The sequence below is a fragment of the Cucurbita maxima genome, unplaced genomic scaffold, assembly GCF_002738345.1.
Source record: "Cucurbita maxima cultivar Rimu unplaced genomic scaffold, Cmax_1.0 Cma_Scf00001, whole genome shotgun sequence".
In the NCBI taxonomy this organism is placed as follows: Eukaryota; Viridiplantae; Streptophyta; class Magnoliopsida; order Cucurbitales; family Cucurbitaceae; genus Cucurbita; species Cucurbita maxima.
Window position 1 is genome coordinate 9,469,391 of NW_019272017.1, and position 21,576 is coordinate 9,490,966.

The 21,576-nt window shown below is 39.2% G+C and overlaps 3 protein-coding genes and 1 long non-coding RNA gene across 6 annotated transcripts in view; 2 read left to right on the forward strand and 2 right to left on the reverse strand.

Moving 5' to 3' along the window:
* The window catches only part of LOC111493399, a 631,558-nt gene that overhangs the window by 139,415 nt on the left and 470,567 nt on the right, over positions 1-21,576 (forward strand). The gene's annotated exons all lie outside the window — the stretch shown is intronic.
* LOC111492232 (ion channel DMI1) lies at positions 1,322-8,798 on the reverse strand. Of its 2 annotated transcripts, XM_023141516.1 has the most exons (12): positions 7,759-8,791; positions 6,555-6,623; positions 5,845-6,471; positions 5,404-5,586; positions 5,260-5,319; positions 4,975-5,178; positions 4,168-4,416; positions 3,342-3,440; positions 3,019-3,213; positions 2,806-2,898; positions 2,367-2,639; positions 1,322-2,212 (listed from the first exon to the last, which is right to left on the reverse strand). In XM_023141516.1, the coding sequence occupies exons 1-12, from the start codon at positions 8,308-8,310 to the stop codon at positions 1,997-1,999; spliced, it is 2,820 nt and encodes a 939-aa protein (XP_022997284.1). In that variant the 5' UTR covers positions 8,311-8,791; the 3' UTR covers positions 1,322-1,996. The 2 variants fall into 2 exon arrangements, with proteins under 2 accessions (XP_022997284.1, XP_022997293.1); XM_023141525.1 differs by lacking the exon at positions 1,322-2,212 and having other exon boundaries at positions 2,528-2,639; positions 2,806-2,882; positions 7,759-8,798.
* On the reverse strand, positions 10,671-17,563 carry LOC111492882 (tRNA pseudouridine synthase A). Its single transcript, XM_023142385.1, has 10 exons — positions 17,211-17,563; positions 17,044-17,100; positions 15,707-15,784; positions 15,434-15,487; positions 11,930-12,012; positions 11,714-11,813; positions 11,558-11,620; positions 11,211-11,429; positions 11,049-11,109; positions 10,671-10,955 (listed from the first exon to the last, which is right to left on the reverse strand). The coding sequence occupies exons 1-10, from the start codon at positions 17,442-17,444 to the stop codon at positions 10,834-10,836; spliced, it is 1,071 nt and encodes a 356-aa protein (XP_022998153.1). The 5' UTR covers positions 17,445-17,563; the 3' UTR covers positions 10,671-10,833.
* LOC111492834 (60S ribosomal protein L3-2) lies at positions 17,794-21,378 on the forward strand. The gene is made up of 6 exons (XM_023142314.1): positions 17,794-17,934; positions 18,844-18,937; positions 19,415-19,525; positions 19,786-20,090; positions 20,264-20,673; positions 20,765-21,378. The coding sequence occupies exons 2-6, from the start codon at positions 18,853-18,855 to the stop codon at positions 21,018-21,020; spliced, it is 1,167 nt and encodes a 388-aa protein (XP_022998082.1). The 5' UTR covers positions 17,794-17,934; positions 18,844-18,852; the 3' UTR covers positions 21,021-21,378.

The window sequence follows — 21,576 nt, forward strand, 5'->3', positions numbered from 1 at the left end:
GTAAAAGAATAATAAATAAACTGAATCACATCTAAATAAGAGCGATTTGAGGAAGTTACTATATGTATCAATAGATGCACATTATTTTTCAATAGTACAATCATAATCACTCTAAAATTAAACGTTATTTGTAAATAACTCGTGTTTTCGTAGAAATGAGAAGTGAGTAAAGTGATCATGTAGTTGGAGATGCAAGAGAATGCCGGTTATCAAATGCTAAATTAAGATTCTGAATGAAAGGGGTTACATTTTTGGTCCCTTTATTAACATAAAAAAATGCTAAATTAATAAAAATATCTTTTAGAAATAATTAATAGTTTATTTTTAAATATCTATTAACTTTGTTTGAATGATGGACTAAAAACCACTTTTTTTTTTACTTAAAAGAATTATAATTCTTTTTAAAAGTCGAAAGATGTCGTTATCATTAGTATATAGATAGAACCGTTAATGTCATATTTCAAAAATATCGAATAACTTTATATAAGGTTTAGATAGTGGGTACCCAATTCATATATTGATAATAATATTTTTTGTACTACATTTGAAAGGTTAAGGATATTAATGCTACTTTTAAAATTTTATGAGTATTAAACATGTACTGATTATAAGGTATTAATAGATATTAATAAAACTTTGAAGGGTATTTTTGAAACACGGAAGAAAATTAAGGATGTTTTTTAAACAAAATACTAATATAGTAACAATATTTTTATTTTTTTTATTAAAGTTTTAGGGTATTATTGAAACTTGTGATAGTTTAAAGGTATTTTTGGAACAAAATACGAAATTTATGGATATTTTTTACTAATTTAGCTTAAGAGTGATACAAAAATGAAAACTAGTTTAATTATTTTAAATTACTTTAACAACCATCGTATTTGAGAGGTTTTACTCTAATAATGCCTCGTGCTCAAGATTAAGACTATAATTTTTAACATTTTTGATATTTACCTACTTATTTTGAAGTGTTTCTAAGAGTGAAAACTATTCCCACGAACCATACAGAGGATGCGATGATGTAACTCACATGCTCCGTAAGAAAAATTTATGTAGATCACACCATATTAATGGTTCCAAACTAAAGAATTACTCTAAAATAAGCACAACTTCAAAGTTTTTACAAATTGAGCCACAAAAAAGAAAAGTGCATCGTATTAATATAGGTAACAACTCTGCATTCTTTTTAAATCTTCTTTTAACGATTATATCCTTAAGATCAATATCTATCCCGTGTAGTTCATACGAGAGTTTTCCGCTAGAGTTATGGATACAAATTGACACAACAACATATCTATAAAAATAGAAATATGGCATCACGTCCACAAAATCATAATCTACTTGGTTAATGCATCAACTTTTATTCATTATCCATATTTTTCACATAAAAATTCAAGCATTTTTGTACATAACGCAACATATTTCTACAAATTTCTCTTCCATCCCTGTGAGTAGCATCATAATGTTAAGATCAGAGCAGCAACAAGTTTGAATGAACTAGAGAGTGAGCTAGAAGAGTACTCCAAAACGGCAAAGGAAAGTAAGTGGGGGTGGACTGTGTGGAGGCAGAGGAGACCACAGCGCATATTTCCAATTATACCTCAGCTGCTTTGTTTTGTACTCCTCAGAATCTCTGCCTTCCATTTCAACCCATCACCCATCATTAACCCCACAAAAACAAAAAATAAAGGAAGAGAAAACAACTCAGCCAGCTTTATTTTGACCATGTAATGTAACAATGCGTATAGTTAGCCTCTTAAGTTCTTATGTACACTAACTAACTAATACACATACCTTCCCCTTGGCTTCTCCCCCATCAAAATTATCTTCAAAATCCCTACCTTCAACAAATCATGTCTGTCTTGTCTTGATGAGTTAAGAGATATAATCCCCGGCCGCCTGTCCCTATCATTGTGGATGGCTTATCCAGGGATTTGCAAAATAGTACAAAACTGTACCTGCCATCCTTTGTTGTTGTCTTGTGTCCCTACCTTCTTCAACCTGATGATATCACAACGAAAACATCATCAAGAGACCATTTTCGCTGCTCAGATTTCTGTGGTGGATTGATTATGGCGTTCTCCGAAATTCCAATCCTGTAGCCTATCACTATTTCTCGTCTCTGTCGCCCCCTAATCATTATGTCGTAAAAACAGAGCTCTTCCTGGTCAACTAAATAAAATTCCGCCGGTCGAATACACATTTCATTGCCCTGCAATCACACATACATCATCATTCATAATCACCGAAAAAAGAAAAGAAAAGAAAAGAAAAGAAAAGAAAAGAATCTATCTTTGAATCTAGTAATCCATCAGAATATTTCACTGAAGTTCCAGGATGCTCATTAAATTAGATAAAACAAATACCTCTTCTGCAAATAGTTCCTCAAGGACACGATTAATCTGCTGGTCTTCCGCCACCATAGCAAGTGCCATACTTACCAATTCATTGGACAACACATAATCACTGATTCTAGAAACTGATACCAGATTTCTGGTCCTTGAATCCAGGATTTCACTAATTATTATTGATCTGTCTGAGGCTTGCTGCATTTCTCGAATCCACGAGTGGTGAGAAAACCCAGCAAGCCGCAAGGACGTTGAAGTTAGCTTTACATCTTTGTTCGGAAGCCTCTTCGACTGCAATATGACAAGGTTGGCAGCATTTTACCTTATGTATCCCAGGAATTCCAACATATAGTTCCAATTCAACTTAATAGAAACCAACTCATATACCAAGACTATTTATTTTATTATTTCATTGTGTGCTTCAGGAAAAAAGTTTTGGAACGGTGATAATACTTACCTGTATGTCTCGAATAAGGAGAAGAGTGGCAAGAGAACGTGAATCCGAATGCACAACAGAGTCCTCCAAGGATTCATCTGCGAGAATTAGTATCTGTTTCATATAGTGTTAGAATCATTCGTTAAAGTTGAAGAATCTTCTAGCTTTGAAGTGGTCGTAATTAGATCAGAGATTTCAAGATAAACTGTGAATGAAAATGGTAACAGAACTTACAGAATCAAATGTTTCAAGTGGAAGTGATTCTAAATGTCTTCTAATGACAGCATTTCCCTGGCGATGGACAAGTTTGATATTTACTAGACTAGAAATATCAAGTCCGCCATCAATAAGCTTTTTCTCTCTCTCTGTTACAAGAACTTCATTAAACATCCACAGCTCTGAACCAGGAGCGAGGATTGCCTCTAGAACCTGAGATGGGATATACATATTTGATACGGTAAGACTTCAGTAAGTAATTATTCTATCATAGACTCACAGTTGAACACACCTATTCTTCAGGATACCAAATCAGAGATGGAAGTTTATAAGCAATATACCATAATCATATCATCTATATCACGGCGCCAACCACAAAACAATATCTTTTCGGGATATTTTGGAGGGTCGATAATCTTTTGGAAGAATGGCCTGCGCACCTGAGGAGTAAGGGCCAAAAAATTTGAGCGTGAAATCTAAGATGACAATCGTGCTGCAAATTATTCAACTAGTTAAGATGGAGACATCAATTTATATTTATTTTAGGTTCAAGCTGATTCTAGTGTGCTCAGTAACAAGTTGACATATCAAGTTAAAAGATTTATTTGTCTAAGCTGAGTATAGCTTGGCAATTAAGACATTTTACTTCTTCTAAGAGGTTGTAGGTTTGAATTGCTACCCCACCCGTACATGATATAATATTCTAAAATAAAAAAAGTCATCACTCGAAGTAAGCAATTACCGGACAAGGACCTTTTCAACTATGAGAATAAAAATATGGACTTCCAAAGACCACCAAATGTTTAAACTACAAGTAGAGATTGCATATTTCCAACTTGCAATGAGATTAATTCAGCCATTTCTTGTTGAATAATTACGTATGACAATTAATACCATAATTCCATTTTAAGCACCACTTGTTTATCTAGAGTAAGAAGCAATGAACTAGTAATTTTTGGGAGTCGAGATAAAGAGAGGTGGTGGTACTACTCTCCAAAAGGATAGTAGCCATCCACGGTAATGCTTCTACGAATTCTGGAGGATGAATACCATAAACGGGAAAGTAGAACAATAAATATAAGTTCTATGATTATCTAGGCGGCATATTATCTTATTGACGGTAAAAAAAGGGGCTGTAAAGCTTTAATGACTTGAAGTTAGAATAACCTCAGGAATTGGCCCCGGAGCATAGGTGTCATCATCCTCAGCTATAACAAGGACTTCATCCCCCTCCTTTAAAATGTAGTTATCATCTGGATTTAAGATTATCTTTCCACCATCTGCGGCAACCTTAACTCCACAAGGAATAGCATCAGGAAATGAAATCAGTACATCTCCAAATCGTTGTCCATCTAATTGAGGCCATCTTTGGATGTAGAATTCTGAATTCTCAAACCCCAAGATATCTTCCCATATCTAGCCAAGTAAAGAAAAAGAGAATATAAGCACAGTCAATTAATTTGTGAATCAACAACAAAATAATTACATATGAGCAGGGAGCAAGAGACAGTAAAATAATAAAACGTAGGAATATATGTGAGTTTGGCTACTAGGGGTTTATTTGTATTATTTGGAGTTTATTAGGGGAGTAGTGGTTATGAATATGTTTGAGGTTGGAGAGAGGTAGGAAAATATTAGGTGAGGTAAGAGAGAGAGAGAGAGAGAAAGAGAGAGTCGTCTCAGAATGCTATGATCCTTTGTATTTCCTTTTGTCAACAGTAAAAAAACAAGCCATTATTTCCTCATGTTCCACTTTAATTTGTAAGGATGATCTAATGAGGGGTGGGGTGGGGTGTTTGAGGATGCAGATCAGCAGACAACTCAGATAAAAAATGAACTTGAAACACGAGGCTACGACACTTAGACAAGGTCAATGTCATATAACCTGTAAATTTTAACGATATTCCAACATTTTCTAATGGTGGATGGCTAAATAAGACACCAAAGATAATATTCTAAAAAGTGTATCTTAACCTGTGCAAGTCCCGGTTGCAGAGCACATTGTATCATTAAGCGTCCAATAACATCATGAGCAACAACCGTTTCAATAACTCCACCTCCAACAAGCTTTACCAGAGGTTCATTGTCGAGGTCGCTCATCTCAACAACTACATGGCCCCTCAAACCTTCCTTCACTCCAGTGAGGCTGAGCACAACCCTCAAAGCACGTGCATCACTCTGGAAAGAGGGGTACCGATGATTTATCTACTGATTTACAAAAGATAAAACAAGCATCATAGAACATTAATAATATAAAACCTGATCTGCATTCTCATCCGTTGCCAAAACAATGATAGCACGTGCCTTAGAGACAGAGACCTGTTAAGTTATAATGAATACCATATCAATTCCTCTTAAGGTTTATAAAAGAAATCTGAAGCTTATAAGCAGAGCTGAATTTACCTTCTTCAAGTCGGCAAGTATAAGAGGACTGCCACTCCTACAAATGACAGAGGTCCCCATGAAATCAAATTCTAGCTTTGCTATATCCATCTCCATTTCCTCTTTGTCTCTTTCAGCAAGAACAACAACTACCCCTCCACCAACGCTCTTATTTGCAATTGCTAATTGCTTCAAAAGTGAACCCTAAAACAAGATAACCGCTCCATGATTTCTCGATATTCTATGAGTAAGTGTACATTCATTGTCACACCAATACGTCTTAAATAAATCAAAATCTATATGATGATCTGACACTCCAAATGAGAATAAAAATAAATTGCTTGTATCTAATTGTTAGAAAAAACATGTACGGAATAGAGAACAAAAAACAAAATGAAAAAATCTTAAATCAATGTCTACTAGTGACACGTCTACTGACTTCTTGATACACAGGTAGCTTACCAATTTATCACTCCATCCAAGAATGAGAATGTGGTTTCTTTCAATGACTTCACTCTTTCCTTTCCGCAGTGAGTCAACTTTCTCTGAAATAGCGTCAGAAACAAGCCCAAGCATCATTGCAAAAATCAGCATACCCCCTGCGCTTATAGACACAGAAACAATTCTGGGCCCAATGCCAACCCTGTCAGCATGATTTCCCGAGTCGGCCACAAATGTCCATGAAAGCCAGAGAGCTTCAGCAAAGCTACCATCACTAACAGCATATAATGCCAATCCTCCAAATCCTATAAGAAATACAGTGGCAAAAAGAAGTGCAAGCAGCTTTGCATAAGGATAGATGGAGAAACACACATCGACCACATATGCAATTCTCTTGTTCAAAGGAACCACGTCTTTGCTATTTTGAGTTCTTTCTGAAAAGTTCTTAATCCGGGGAAGGTAATCAAGATACTTGTACAATATGAACGGCATAACAAGTGTGCACACTACAGTATACAGAGCTACAGATCGACTGTCAGCATTAAAAAAATTAAATGTCGAATTGTTATCTCCTGGTACTGACATTACCCAGGTTGCACTGATAACGTTTTCATCACTACAGAGTTGATGAAGGCGAGATTTCTCTCCCTGCAAGAATGTATAATGAATTAAAAAAACTGGATACATATACTGAAATGGAAAATAAAACATTAATCGAGTCTGAAATATACCTCAAGTTTCGTAACTTTCTTTTGCAGATAAACTGCATAGAATCCCATGAACATACAAGCGATAATGGGCTGCAAAAAGGTATTCGGTCATGATATCAATCACTTTGAAACTAAGCCGCTGAAGCTCCATGAAAATCAAAATCAATCATTTCAGAGAAACAAAAGGTAAATTTTCACAGGTATTATAGCTCTGATACCTATTTCAAAAAAGAGAACTGATTTATTTGCTTCCATATCAAATATACATGAAAACAACAATAAGAATAACTTCTGAATAAGATCTGATGCAATACAATAATGAGATTCACTTTTACAAGATACGCATAAAGAGAATTATAGCCATTAACTTATAAGGTAGCCGTAGACTTAAAGTGGGATTACTGTCTTTCCATTCTGATATCTTTCTTGCTTGAGGATGTCCTACTTTAATGTGCAAATTTTCTCCCCTTTCTAAAACAATTTTGTTAGAGAATCTGAAATAGCTACTTTTTTGTAGTTATCAAGTGCCACAGCACTGTTGTATGGTTTTTTTACCTTAAGACGACACTCTGCTTGATCTATGAAGAAGGTATACACATCCAAGAAAGGTTTGTTATTGGACAAAAAAGTTACATAACTATTACTTCTAAGCGAAAGTATATACTCATATATTCATCTGTACACGCTTACACATAAATACTAAAATAAATACAGATAATAGCCATAATAGCAAGAAATGCATGCATTCTACTCATTTCCAAAGCCTAATGGCACCCTTTATTTCCAATTTCTGATAAATGTGTCTGTATAAATATATATTGAACAGTGGGTGGAAGAACAGTTCTTGGAATTCTGTCATCCTGCTTTCTGCAATCGAATTATTAATAAGCAGTATTGGCGCGGAGATTTTTCTTTGCCTAGGTCAGTTAATCTTTATATTTGTCACGATTACTTCATAAATGATGCAAAACTTATTTGGAATGATGAACTAAGGAGGAAACCGCCAGTATCTGCGCTCTATTTTGTAATTGTGAATTGCAAACGAAATTGTTTGACGTTGTGGTGGCAATGATGATACGAGTTTTTTTTTTTTTTTTGGGAAGCGTGAAAATGAAGATTTAGACATGCAATTCGATTTGCTCTGGTTTCGAGAAAGCTGAATCGAGGTAAAAGCAAGCTAAAAGGAGAGAAAATCAAAACACAAGAAGAAAATAGATTGACTGACCAAGTAGTGCATTAAGGAATGCGTAGGTTTCAAAAATCTCCTCATACTGGATTGAGACGCCGAATCGGGTCTGCCAATCAGCTTGACCGGCTTCTCTTGCTTCTTTGATTCTTGCACCTTCGACGGAGGTGCTTTTGGGGGCGACTGTTCCGCCACCGCACCATGCACCCGATTCGAACCAAGGCGACGATTGAAGGAGGAGGCGGTGGACAGGTCCTGGTTGGCGTGCTTGGTGGCCTTGAACGTGAGTCTGGGCTTGGAAGCATAGGGACCAAGGCAGGAGGGGAAAATATAATCCCTATTGAAGAACTGGGCGCCGTCAGTGACAGGGGCAGAATCGTTGTCGATGGAGAGGCGAAGATCAGTAGGTTGACGGAAAGAAGAAGCAGAAAGCGGAGCAGTTGAAACACGGCGGACGGCGGGGAAGTGAGGCGTCTGGGAAGCATCGACGGCGATGGTCTTCGATCGCTTCAGAAGCGGTGGCGAATCGGGTTTGATAGGGCTCGCATTCGGACGCACTGTAACAGTGGAATCATCATTGTCGCCTGCCATTAACACAGAGTGAGAGAAAAATGGATATTTGATTTGGGGGCAAAAGCAGCGGAATCTGGGTGTCCCGGCTTCCCTCCGCTTAAGGAATTTTGGTGGGTGGTCGGGTCAATCAGGGCCGTCCAGGATGACCCACATCTGACGTGTAAAGGCATCATCAGATCTGGTTGAGGGCTTCACCTGCCATCTTCATCTTCCGTCAACTCCTCGATTTTCACTGGAAGAGTGAAATAAGATTTGCTGTGGACGGCGGCTCAAAGTAATTGAATTCTATGTGCGTTGGGCGTTACTGACCGGAGTTCTGAAGCTGCGGAGTAAGAGAACCGCCGGCGGCAGTGAGAGGGAAAAAAGGTGCGCCGTATGATTCAATCTCTCTCTCTCACTCTCTCTGCCTTTTCGTTAGTTCGTTTTTTTCTGTTGTGTTTCAGGTTTTGCTGATTTCTTTCTATGACTCTGATACTTTTCCCGAGAGATTCCATTATGGATCGCGCACTGTTTCATCTACCGATACTAATCTTCTCTGTTTTTTTTGCCATTAGGAGACTTGATGCGACCAAGGATTATAGTGTATCATCTAATACATCATATAATGTGTGCACTGAAGAGGAAACGAGACATAAGAAAGACGGACAATAAGTAGACATGAGCATCACAAATAGACTTGTTGAAGGGTTGGGTAGGGCCCAGGCCTTAACCTTGAAAGTCAGGATTCCGAAGGGAATTTGGACATGCGGTTTTGGGGTCAAGGGCGTTCATATGAAATATGAATGCGCCAGATTTGGTGTTAATCGACTCTGAACGGATGCTCTATGACACCGTATGTCCGCTTGCCAAAATCATGTCTACACCCACCAAATCATGTATTCTAGAGGGAGACATGGTGTCAGCTCTCCACCACTTTTGGGCCCAGTGGCCTAAGTGAGATACCTTGGGCACATGCGTGTGTCACAACAAAAGCGAACATTTCAAAAACCAGTATCTTGAGCGACTTTCTTTAAAATGGGGTTTCAAGGACAATACCAGGTGGCACAAGTGTGCCGATATCGCGTCCTTACCCATGTGATAGAAGTTGGATTATACACCCGTACGGAGTCCGAAGATGACATGACATGGACACAAGATGGCCAAGGCCTTGATAGAACCATAATGGATGAATGTTTGAGATGCCTCGATGTTATGAACAACACGTGAGCCTGTTCTCGATGGCATGACCAAGTGAGATGCGATGGCCAACGACACTCCACAACTTGGGATGACATCAAGGCATATGGGTCATGTTCATTGGGAACTAAAATGATGTTGGATACAAAGTTGCATTGAGAGACCTTGACTTCGAATAGAGTCAAGATCGAACTAAATGACTTGACCTAATGTAGAGGCAAGTTGGCTGTGTGTGCAGCTACCATTGCTATTTTAGGTTGTAGTTAGTATGTGCAGCCACTTTTGCAAAAGCGAAAGATTTGTTCTTTCTGTGAGATCACAGCTGAGATGCCAAGACATATTCAAGTATCGCATCTATATAGTGATGCAGTGTTGGGCTAAACTTGTGGCATTGAGAATAATGAGCTGAGCTGCCAGATATATTAATTGACATTTATTGCTTATTCATTCCTTTATGGTTATTTTACGCCCCTTTGTTTTGCTTTATTATAGTAACATGAATAAGGTTCCATCTGTTTTTTTGTTCAGGAAGTCCTGGCAGCGTGGATTCATCATCAAATGATGATGATGATTCACTAGACAATGGCCTAGACACCGAGGACGAAACAGGAGACAAGGTGAAGATGGTGAAGGAAGGGTCGAGGTCGAGGGAGGATCACAGTAGACTGTCGAAATCAACAATGGAGCAATTAGCAAACTCAAGCTTACAGACCGACTGTTGCTACGTTTGATGGCAGGAGGTAGAAGAAAAACAGAGGAAGAAACTAAAGGCATGGGAGTGATGTCCCACGTTGGTTGGTAGTAGGTAGATGCGTTTTAAAGCCTTGAGGGAAAGCTCGAAAAGGAAAGCCTAAAGAGGACTATCTGCTAGCGGTAGATCTGAGCCGTTACAAATAGTGTCAGAGCCAAACACCGGACGATGTGCCAGCCTTCTCGCTGTACCCCAAAGGGGGTAGACACGAGGCAGTGTGCTAATAAGGACGCTAGGAAAGAGTGCTAACGAGGACGCTGGGCCCCGAAGGGGGTGGATTGTGACGTCCCACATTGGTTGGGGAGGAGAACAAAAAACCATTTATAAGGGTGTAGAAAAGACGCGTTTTAAAACTTTGTGGGAAAGCCTAAAGGGAAAGCCCAAAAAAAACAATATCCACCCGCGGTAGTAGGCCGTTATAAGTTGAGCATTAAAAGTCCCATTCATATGACAAAATTGAGTGATCATAAAAAGGATAAGAAATCCGTACAGAATGGGATGGGGATGGGGTTCAGCTCAACCATAGATTTTCGAATGTCAACAATAAGGAGAGTTGCATTGGCAATCAATATAAATAAATAACATTGGAAGTGAAAAGAAAGGAACCTCCGGTTTCATTCACTGGGCGCTGGCAGTGGCGGCGGTAGATCATATTTGACATGTCCAAGGTAGAGTCCACAAGCAGGAGCCATCGGACTTGCTGAACTCACATTCTTCGCTTCCAAGATTCTTTCTACTGCAGCAAATAACACAGAAGACCATATTACTGTTAGCTAGCTACCTTCAAACGGCCATGTTCTATTGTATATGTTGCAGTCCAACCACCTACCATCTCCTACTGTTAGATCTCCGGTTCCGACCACTTTAAGAACGCCAACCATCAGTCTCACCTAAGAAATATTCGAGTCCAGAATAACTAATCAATCAATCTCGTAAACCCTTTTCTCCGTTACTAGAAAAGAAACAGTTTCTTAGTGTTGGTTATGTTTACCTGATGATAGAGAAACGAGCGTGCCCGTGCTGTCACAACGAAACAACGATGCCTTCTCCTGATACCAAATCCAACCTCGTAACTTTCAGAATGTAGCACTTCATTCTCACCTTCTTCTTTGCCCTGCCTTTGCTTTCGTTCCATTGACGATGGAAAATAAGGCGTTGAAATCACCTCACAAACGTCTAGTTCATCAAGAGTTCTCATTGGGGAGTTTGCCTGCACTGCACATCGAAACTAATTTACATTAAACCGTACACAGGTTCGTCCCCCGACCACGCCCTGGCTTTGTTACAAATATAATGTATAATAAGCTGGGAACATAAATAGTTTTAGTATTAAGTGACCTGACAACCAGCAGCCCTGAAGGAGCTAAAGTCATGATGCCCAACAAGCACTTTGCATGCCTCCTGAATTTATACATTCCAATAATGTTGCATCAGTTCCCGAATGTAATACGAAATCGACGTGATCTCCAGCATTGCACTGTTAATTGTTCATACCTGCATTGCTCCAATATTCAGTATCTCGGGCACGTGCCATACTCGATCCTTGTCAAAGCTTGACAAAGTTTCTGGCCCAGAAACTAACCGATAAAAGTATCTGAAAATGTTTCATGAGATACAAAAAGTTGTGTTATGTACGTATGGACAATTAATTCTACTGTCTAATAGGCAATGATGGTATCAACTACTAAAGCATGGATGGACGATACTCACGTACGCTCTTGAGCTTTATATCTAGCATGATAATCATTAGGAACACTTCGAACATCAACTACCGTAACATCACCGTCATTTTTCTGGAATCAAAACAGACACAGATACCTTTCATCATTTTCTCTGTCCCATACAATAAAAAGCAAAGGCTCAAGCTGGAAAAAGGAAGATTCTTCTTGGGAGCTCAGTTGAGATCCCACATCGGTTGGAGAGGGGAGCGAAACTATAATGACCCAGGCTCACCGCTAGCAGATATTGTCCTCTTTGAGCTTTCCCTTTCGGCCTTCCCCTCAAGGCTTTAAAACGCGTCTGCTATGAGAAGGTTTCCACATCCTTATAAAGGGTGTTTTATTCTTCTCCCCAACCAATGTGGGACACCGCAATCCACACCCTTCGGGACCTAGCGTCCACGCTGGTACTCTTTTCTTCCTCTAATTGATGTGAGACCCCCGCCAAATCCACTCCCTTTTGGGGCCTAGTGTGACACATCGCCTCGGGGGAATAACCTCCTCACTGGCACATGGTCCGGTGTCTGGCTCTGATACCATTTGTAATGACCCGACTTATCTTATAAGTAGAGATCAGGGCCGTTACCAAAAAAAATTTGATTTATTTAAAAATTAATGAAAACTATGCAAAAACAATCATTTATTAAAATCAGGTGCAGGTGCAGGTACCCCTTTAAAAGTTAAAAACATGAGGCCTAAAAATGTTTAAGGTGGAGGTTCCCCTTTAAAAGGTTATAAACATGTGGCCTAAAAAAGTTTAAACAACGTAGTAAATTAAAATCAAAAGGTAATGTATTGTGACCACATAGTTCCCATAAACTAGGCGTCCACAAACATAATTTAAATTAATAAACAAAAGTGCGGAAACGTCTATCTATCAAAATAAAATTTCAAGAAACATAAATTCCTTGAGTCGCCCCATTACTGACTTTGGCATCCCACTCGTCACCTTCGTGCCACAGCTTCGCCTGAAAACTATTTTAAAAACAGGAATACTCAGTAAGGAACTCCTCTATTGGGGTCAAATACATAAATCGTCGTAAGGCGATCAACCAAATTCGAGGGACCCTAGTGGTTAATCATCCGAAACACGCAGCAGGTGATCATTGCCACAAGAAAATCAACGCCCATCTTTACTCCTTAAAATGATTATCCTTGGCTAGTTACTTGAAACACACAGCGTGTAACCATTACCGAGGAAATCAACATCCCTCCTTATTTCCTTAACATGACTATCGACAGCTGGTATCCAAACACACGGCGTGTAACCCTTACCTTGATAGTCATTTTCTACAAATCCTTGGCTAGTTACTTGAAACACACAACGTGTAACCATTACCGAGAAAATCAACATCCCTCCTTATTTCCTTAACATGACTATCGACGGCTGGTTACCCGAAACACACGGCATGTAACCCTTACCTTGATAGTCATTTTCTACAATCATCACCAAAGGGTTGGAACCAACCTCTACGTGGACAGCAGCTTGATCTAAGTCGGAGCGAACCAATAGCTGTAGGAATGATTAGGAAATGAGCACTCTAGGTAAGGGACCCTCCGGTTGAAACTAAATGTTTTGTTTTTGAAAAATGGTCGAACAGGTTTGTCACATGGTTGTGTGCTTTGTAATCTGTCACATGGTTGTGTGCTTTGTAATCTGATTAGTTGTGTGCTGTGTGTTGTGTGTTTTGTTGGTTGTGTGCAGTGTAATTGGTTGGTGGGCGATAAATATTAGGTAATTGATGACGGTATAAACTGTTGAATGTGTGTAATTGTATTTGATGATTGGGTGGACAATAAATATTGGGTGTTGAATGTGTGTAATTGTATTTGATTATTGGGTGGACAATAAATATTAGGTAATTGATGACTATTAAACACGGTATAAACTGTTGAATGTGTGTAGTTGTATTTGATGATTGGGTTCGATGTGAGTTGTATGACACAATATACGTGGGTTCATGAAATCCAACGTTGTGAGTTGTATGACACAATATACATGGGTTCATGAAATCCAACGTTGTGAGTTGTATGACACAATATACATGGGTTCATGAAATCCAACGTTTTACGTTTTAGGACCTATTACATGCATATTATGTTTGTTGGTGTCGATGTTAAGGGGCTTGTGGTAATAGTTAGTTTCGGGTAAGTAGCCACTAATAGTCACCTTCGGTGATGATTGTAGAAAATGACTATCAAGGTAAGGGTTAAACGCTGTGTGTTTCGAGTAACCAGCCGTCGATGGTCATTTTAAGGAAATAAGGTCGTCGATGGTCATTTTAAGGAAATAAGGTCGTCGATGGTCATTTTAAGGAAATAAGGAGGGATGCTGATTTCCTCGTGGTAATGGTTACATGTGTTTCGAGTAATCAGCGAGGGTTAAATCATTTTAAGGAGTAAAGGTGGGCGTTGATTTTCTTGTGGCAATAATCACCCGCTGCGTCTTTCGGGTGATTAACTACTAAGGTCCCTCGATTTTGGTTGATCGCCTTGTGACGATTTATGTATTTGACTCCAATAGGGGAGTTCCTTACGAACGAGTATTTTAATACTCACACTGTTTTTAAAACTGTGGCATGGAGGTGACGAGTGGGATGCCAAAGTCAGTCATGAGGCGCAGAGTTTATGTTTATTATAATTTTAGTTTGATGGATAGATGTTTCCACACTTTTGTTTATTAATTTAAATTATGTTTGTGGACGCCTAGTTATGGGAACCAGACAGTCACACCAGATTACCTTTTAATTTTAATTTCCTACATTGTTTGAACATTTTTAGACATGTTTTTAACCTTTTAAAGGGTACCCGCACCTTATTTTAATAAACATCGTTTTTGCATAGTTTTCATTAATTTTTAAATAAATCAAATTATTTTTGGTTTGACCGCTACTTATAAGATAAGTCGTTCGTTCTAGAAACATTTTTTATAAGGGTGTGGAAACCTCTCCTTAGCAGACACATTTTAAAACCTTGAGGGGAAGCAGGAAAAGCCCAAAGAGGACAATATCTGTTAGCAGTGGGCTTGGACCGCTACAAATGGTATCAGAGTCAGACACTGAGCGATGTGCCAGTGAAGAGGCTGAGTCTCGAAGTGGGGGTTGGACACTAGGCGGGGTGCTAGCAAGGATGCTGGGCTCCGAAAGAGGTGGATTGTGAGATCCCACATCGGTTGGATAGGGGAACAAAACATCCTTTATAAGGGTGTGGAAACCTCTCCTTAGCAAACGCATTTTAAAACCTTGAGGGGAAGCACAAAATAAAAATCCCAAAGAGGACCATATCACCTAGCGGTGGGCTTGGACTGTTACACTCGCTTATCTATCGCCTATGAACAATAGTCAATAGTACTGGTAAAAAGGAAGATTCTAACATGCTGGGAAATTTAAAAGGGAAGATAAAGTACATAATTTGAAAATGGAAATTTTAACACGACTATAACTTCGAGAGAATCAAAAGTAGCTCAAAAAAAGGATTGGCTAGCAGAGAACCGAACCTGTAAGAAATGATTCACGGCCCTACGAACCACACCCGGTTCATGAGGTGGCAACTGCATCATAGTTAGGAACAAGAAGTTAGCATCTCTGTAGCAAAGTTGAGCACCATTTCTTCAAACTCATGTTTTCAAGGATAAGAAAGTTTTATCTCAACAACAAAGTCCACGAGTGAACATAAGTTTTCAGGGGAAATTACTCATCTAGTTAGCATATATTATGTGTACATATGAAAAGGGGAGAGAGATGCTTATATTCTATACAAAGGGACAAACCACTTCTCCAGGCTTTCTTTTGCTTATGCGCTCAACATCAACATGACAAACATTTGATAAGGCATGTACTCCAGCATCCTTCATTGAAAAAAGAAGGTCACAACGTGAATGGGATAACTTAATCTACTAACGGTAGCAAGAAATGTAATATGACGCATGGGAATACGATTATCAAAGCAATCAATCAAGTCAATAGAGCAGCTCAATAACGGATCCCTTTCTACCAAGCACACCTCAAAACAGGTGAATATGGAGCAAGATGCAAACAAGCCAGAAAAACAACTTGTCCCTGTAGCAGTTCAAGCCCACCATTAACAGGTATTGTTCGCTTTGGCCCATTACGTATGCCATCAGTCTCACTATTTTAAAATGCATTTGTTAGGAGAGGTTTGCACACCCTTATAAGGAATGGTTTGTTTCCCTCTCTAAACGATGTGGGATCTCACAATCCACCCCCTTGGGGGCTAGCGTCCTCGCTGGCACACCGCTCGGTGCCTGGCTCTGACAAATACTGTCCGCTTTGGCCTGTTATGTATCGCTGTCAACCTTACAGTTTTAAAACGTGTCTGTTAGGGAGAGGTTTTCACACCCTTATAAGGAAAACTTTGTTCCCCTCTTCAACGGATGTGGGATCTCACAATTTACCCCCTTTGGGAGCCAACGTCCTTGTTGGCACACCGCTCGGTGTCTGGCTCTAACAAATACTGTCTGCTTTGGCCTGTTATGTATCGCCGTCAGCCTTACGGTTTTAAAACGTATCTGTTAGGGAGAGGTTTTCACACCCTTATAACGAAAGCTTCGTTCCCCTCTCCAACCGATGAAAGATCTCACAATCCACCCCCCATGGGGGCCAGCACCCTCGCTAGCACACCGCTCGGTGTCTGGCTCTGATACCATTTGTAACAGCCCAAGCCCACCACTAACAGATATTGTCTGCTTTGGCTTGTTATCTATCGCCATCAGCCTCACGGTTTTAAAAAGCGTCTATCAGGGAGAGGTTTCTACACCCTAATAATGAATGCTTCATTCTCCTCTCCAACCGATATGGGATCTCACAATTCCAATGGTTTTGTTATAAAATCCGACTTAGAACAATAGAGGCAAGTTCATGCATCTCAAAAGAACATAAGCCCTACAGTCAAACTACCAATTCAATTCCATATCCTTCTCTGCACACATCAAAGCTAGTGGGAGAAGAACTACCAGAGGACTGAAGATTCTGCAAGATAAAAGTCGTGGAAGCTACCCTACAAGAACACTGAACATTCTAATAACAGCAATAAAACTGATTTTCATATGACAAAAAGGAACAAATATCCAGAATAAGAAAAACTTACAGTTCTGCTAGAACAAAACACTGAAACTGATTGACCGATAAACTTCCGGAACGCTTCCTGAGAAGTAAAAGTAATCATTTATAGAGTAATGCAAGAGATCCATTTCAAAGAGTTTCATCGGTTAAGAAGGATACGCAGAGTAATGAAAGATGGCAAAGGCGGTGTACCTCAAGCACGCCGACCACCGTACGACAGTTGGGCTGCTGCTGAGACCCAGAAAAACGAGTTCCAATATATTCGACTGCGACAAGGTAGCGTTGGATTCCAGGGTTACGGTTCATGGATTCTGCTTCCTCCTTATCGCCAGGGAGATCTTCGTTCGTGGTCTTTCCAATTTTCAACGGCCTTTGAGGTGATGAATCGGAACTGAACTCTAGCCTATGCTTCTGGTTCTCCGTCATTGATTTCCGCCACTCCCGCCAAGATTATGAGAATCGAACACTGATTCCAAAGCTTAAACAATGTAGCAAGCGTTCTCGCGCGAGTTTAAAGGTTGAACTCCGCCATAAGTTGAACAAGTTCCCAAGGTAGACGACGGAGGTTTGCTTCGCTAGGTCGTATTCGCCGTTTTAATTTTCCACCTGTCGAATGACAGTTCGACATGTCGTCTCAATGCTCCGTGCTTCTCAGTTATAAACACGTGGGCTTGGGCTTAAAATGGGCTCATATTTTGTAAGCCCAATACCATTTAAAAATAGCCCTAGCCCAATTATGTTGCGAGAAAACCCTAATTTCTTCCCTTGTATCACTTAATTCATGCGCCGCACAGCGTAGCAGCCATATTGTAGCCGGCGGCATCCATTATATAGGTCCCCTAAATTGAAAGTCGAAACCCTAACTCGAGTTACGAAGGCACAGCCCTGTTCTTCACCTCTCTATTCCCAGTGTCAGGTATAACAGTTTCGATAAGTATGGTCGCCATTGAATTCACGGTTATATTACTCGATTTACTTCGACTATAGTTTGTTCATTCCATCTCTAACCTCTACTTGCAGGATCTCTTATTTCCCTTTGCAGTATACTTCAATTTGTTTTAAAATTGTTTTGTCTCTTTGGATTTGACGTGAAATGAGCTCTGGTGAATCGATCTGTAACTTTACCATTGTAGTTTATGTTTTTGATTTATTGTTAATACGACGTGAAGAAAGTATGTTATCTGGAGGATATTTTTATTGCAACTAATGCATCTGGAGGATTGAAAATCTAAATTCAGGCCTTGTATTTCTGGAATTTTGTTTTTTTTATCCCCGACCGTTGTTCCATTCATGTTTTCCGGTTAAATTCCAATATTCCTAATGACAGTCGAAATGGCTTCCCCATAAAAAAAAACTATGAATAATCAGGGCTGGAGTCTAGAACAGGCTCTTTCTCCAAAGCCAATTTATTGGTTTTTGGGTTGAAACACGGATGAGCCTGAGTTTTGGCATTATTTAGTGCCATAGGCCACTGGTTGGGGGTCATTTTGATGTCTGCAGGATCATGGAACCTGAAACCAGGAAAACTTGAACCTGGAACCTGTTTTTTCTTCCATCCTTATGCGAATACTGTTATCCGTATTTTTGAGATTTTTGTTTCACTCTAATTTTTTTTTTTTCTCTTTGTGGTTTTTGTTTTTAATTACAAATGATCTGTTTTGGCCTATCGTTATCTATTATTTTGTACCCACTAGTATTATATGTTTTTTATTTGAAATGTTATGCTTAATTACCGTTTGAAAGAAGAACCTGTGTATCGTTTGGTCTTTTTGGGATGCTGTTAATGGATCAATTAAATTTCAAAGTTTCCAATTAATTTCAATAGGAACGCAGTATGTCTCACCGCAAGTTTGAGCACCCAAGACATGGCTCTTTGGGTTTTCTTCCCAGAAAGAGAGCTTCTCGCCATAGAGGGAAAGGTATTGGCACTCATTCTTTGCTAGATCTTATTTTATGACTAATAGTATTATATTATTGTATTTGTATAGATCATTCATATTGTTTTTTATTCCGCTTGTAACAAGTCAGTTGTCAGTCTTTTAATATGCACCGGTTTGATCGTTCCAAGTGCTTCATTCAGTTTTTCCTTTTATATTGTAGTCAGCTGAGTATTTTCTTCTGTAATTAGTGCTTCTCACTCTGATCAGTTGTTGCTCAGGCATATTCCTGGATGCTTTTTTCATTTATTGAATCCTTGCATAACCTTTCCATACTTCGATTTCAATTGCATGTTTACCTTTTTTTTTATATAAATTTCATGTTATGATATAGTGGAAAGCATTACAACACGCATTGTGTTTACTAAATTCCTTACAAATTTTCTTTCTTGTGTAAGAAAATTTATTTGATATTCTTTAGCTCAATGTTTTTATCTGGTGGTGACTTTTACTTCGCAGTGAAGGCATTTCCCAGAGATGATCCATCGAAGCCTTGTAGATTAACTGCTTTCCTTGGATATAAGGCTGGAATGACTCATATTGTCAGAGAAGTTGAAAAGCCTGGATCAAGTGAGTCTGGTTGAAAGTTATTTATATCTATATAAAGAAAATGATATAGATGCATATAGCAATATATCCAACAGTTGCCTAGTTATGTCTGTTTCTCTACGGCACCATTGCTTCTTGTTTTGCCCTTTTTAGCAATTTTGCGTAGCATTTATTGTGTTGGTTAATCTTGTGTTTGGCCTTCTATTTAGATTATAAATTTCCCAATTGCAATGTGATGTGGAAACTTGTTGGATTATTGATTTGTCTTATGATCCTCTTAGAGTTACACAAGAAAGAAACATGTGAAGCTGTAACAATTATAGAAACGCCCCCTATGGTTGTTGTTGGTGTTGTTGGCTATGTCAAAACGCCACGAGGTTTGCGTTCATTGAAAACTGTATGGGCCCAGCATTTGAGCGAGGAGGTCAAGAGGAGATTTTACAAGAACTGGTGTAAGTCTAAGAAGAAAGCTTTCTCTAAGTACTCAAAGAAGTTTGAGACTGAAGATGGAAAAAAGGATATTCTGGCACAGTTCGAGAAATTGAAGAAATACAGCACTGTGATTCGTGTTCTGGCCCACTCCCAGGTACTTAGTGCTTCCCAAATATTACATGATGAACGACTTGAATACTATACTTTTCTCCCCTTCCGTTTAATGTTGATCAACCTGAAAATTTTAACCGTTGCAAAATATTGTTAATATTTGATGTGTAGTTCTATGTTTAAGTACCCACTTTAAGAAGATCGACTTTGTTTCAGATAAGGAAGATGCAAGGACTAAAGCAAAAGAAAGCTCACTTGATGGAAATTCAGGTGAATGGTGGAGATGTTTCTAAGAAGGTTGATTATGCATATAGTTTATTTGAGAAGCAGATCCCTGTTGATGCAATCTTCCAAAAGGATGAGATGATTGATATTATTGGTGTAACTAAAGGAAAGGGTTATGAAGGTGTGGTTACCCGTTGGGGTGTCACTCGTCTCCCCCGCAAGACCCATCGTGGCCTTCGCAAGGTAGCCTGTATTGGTGCTTGGCATCCAGCCAGAGTGTCATTCACTGTTGCTCGAGCAGGGCAGAATGGTTACCATCATCGCACAGAGATGAATAAGAAGGTTTATAAGGTTGGGAAGACCGGCCAAGACTCCCATTCTGCTATGACTGAGTTCGATAGGTTAGTCAACCTTTGCCTTCCCCTTTTTGGCTATTACTTATCTTTTCTTGAATTACTGCTACTGATGTTTGTGGATATTTATTCTTTTTAGGACTGAGAAGGACATAACTCCAATTGGTGGATTCCCTCACTATGGTGTGGTCAAAGAGGATTACTTGATGATCAAGGGCTGTTGTGTGGGTCCAAAAAAGCGTGTTGTCACATTGAGGCATTCACTGATTAAGCAGACGTCAAGGGTTGCTATGGAGGAAATCAAACTGAAATTCATTGACACTTCCTCCAAGTTTGGCCATGGACGGTTTCAGACAACACAGGAGAAGGCTAAGTTTTATGGACGAGTCAAGTAGGTGTTGCGTGCGACTGATTTTTTTTATTCTCGATGATTTGGGTTTCTTCATTTTAAACATGTAACGTTTTCAGACTTGGGAAAGGTGTTGTTTAATGTTATGATGACTATTCATCCTTGGTGTTCAATCTGTTCTTCAATCCTCCACCTAGTTGTCTGGTGGTGTTGTGACTCCGTACTCATCTGCTTGTTTTGGATCCTGCACCCTTTTTCTTGACCCAGTTGATTCAACATTTTTGTATCCACCCAGTGGGGATCAAATAGACAGCGGCACCAATTTGAACACGTTTCTGTGCTGTTTCTAAATTCAAACAGGGTTTCAATATGAACATAAATGAGAACATGGAATATCTGGCGTCCATTCCAATTTCCATTCTTCTTTTCATTGATGAGTTCCCCACGTTTTGTAATGTTCTGAATATGACCATTCGATTAGACCCTCTCACCTTTTCTAATTCACGGGGCCCTATACTACACTCCACTCCCTACTATAATTGAATCTGAATCCCAAACCCAACACAATTCATTCCTACGAACCCACTCCCTGTATTGTGTTT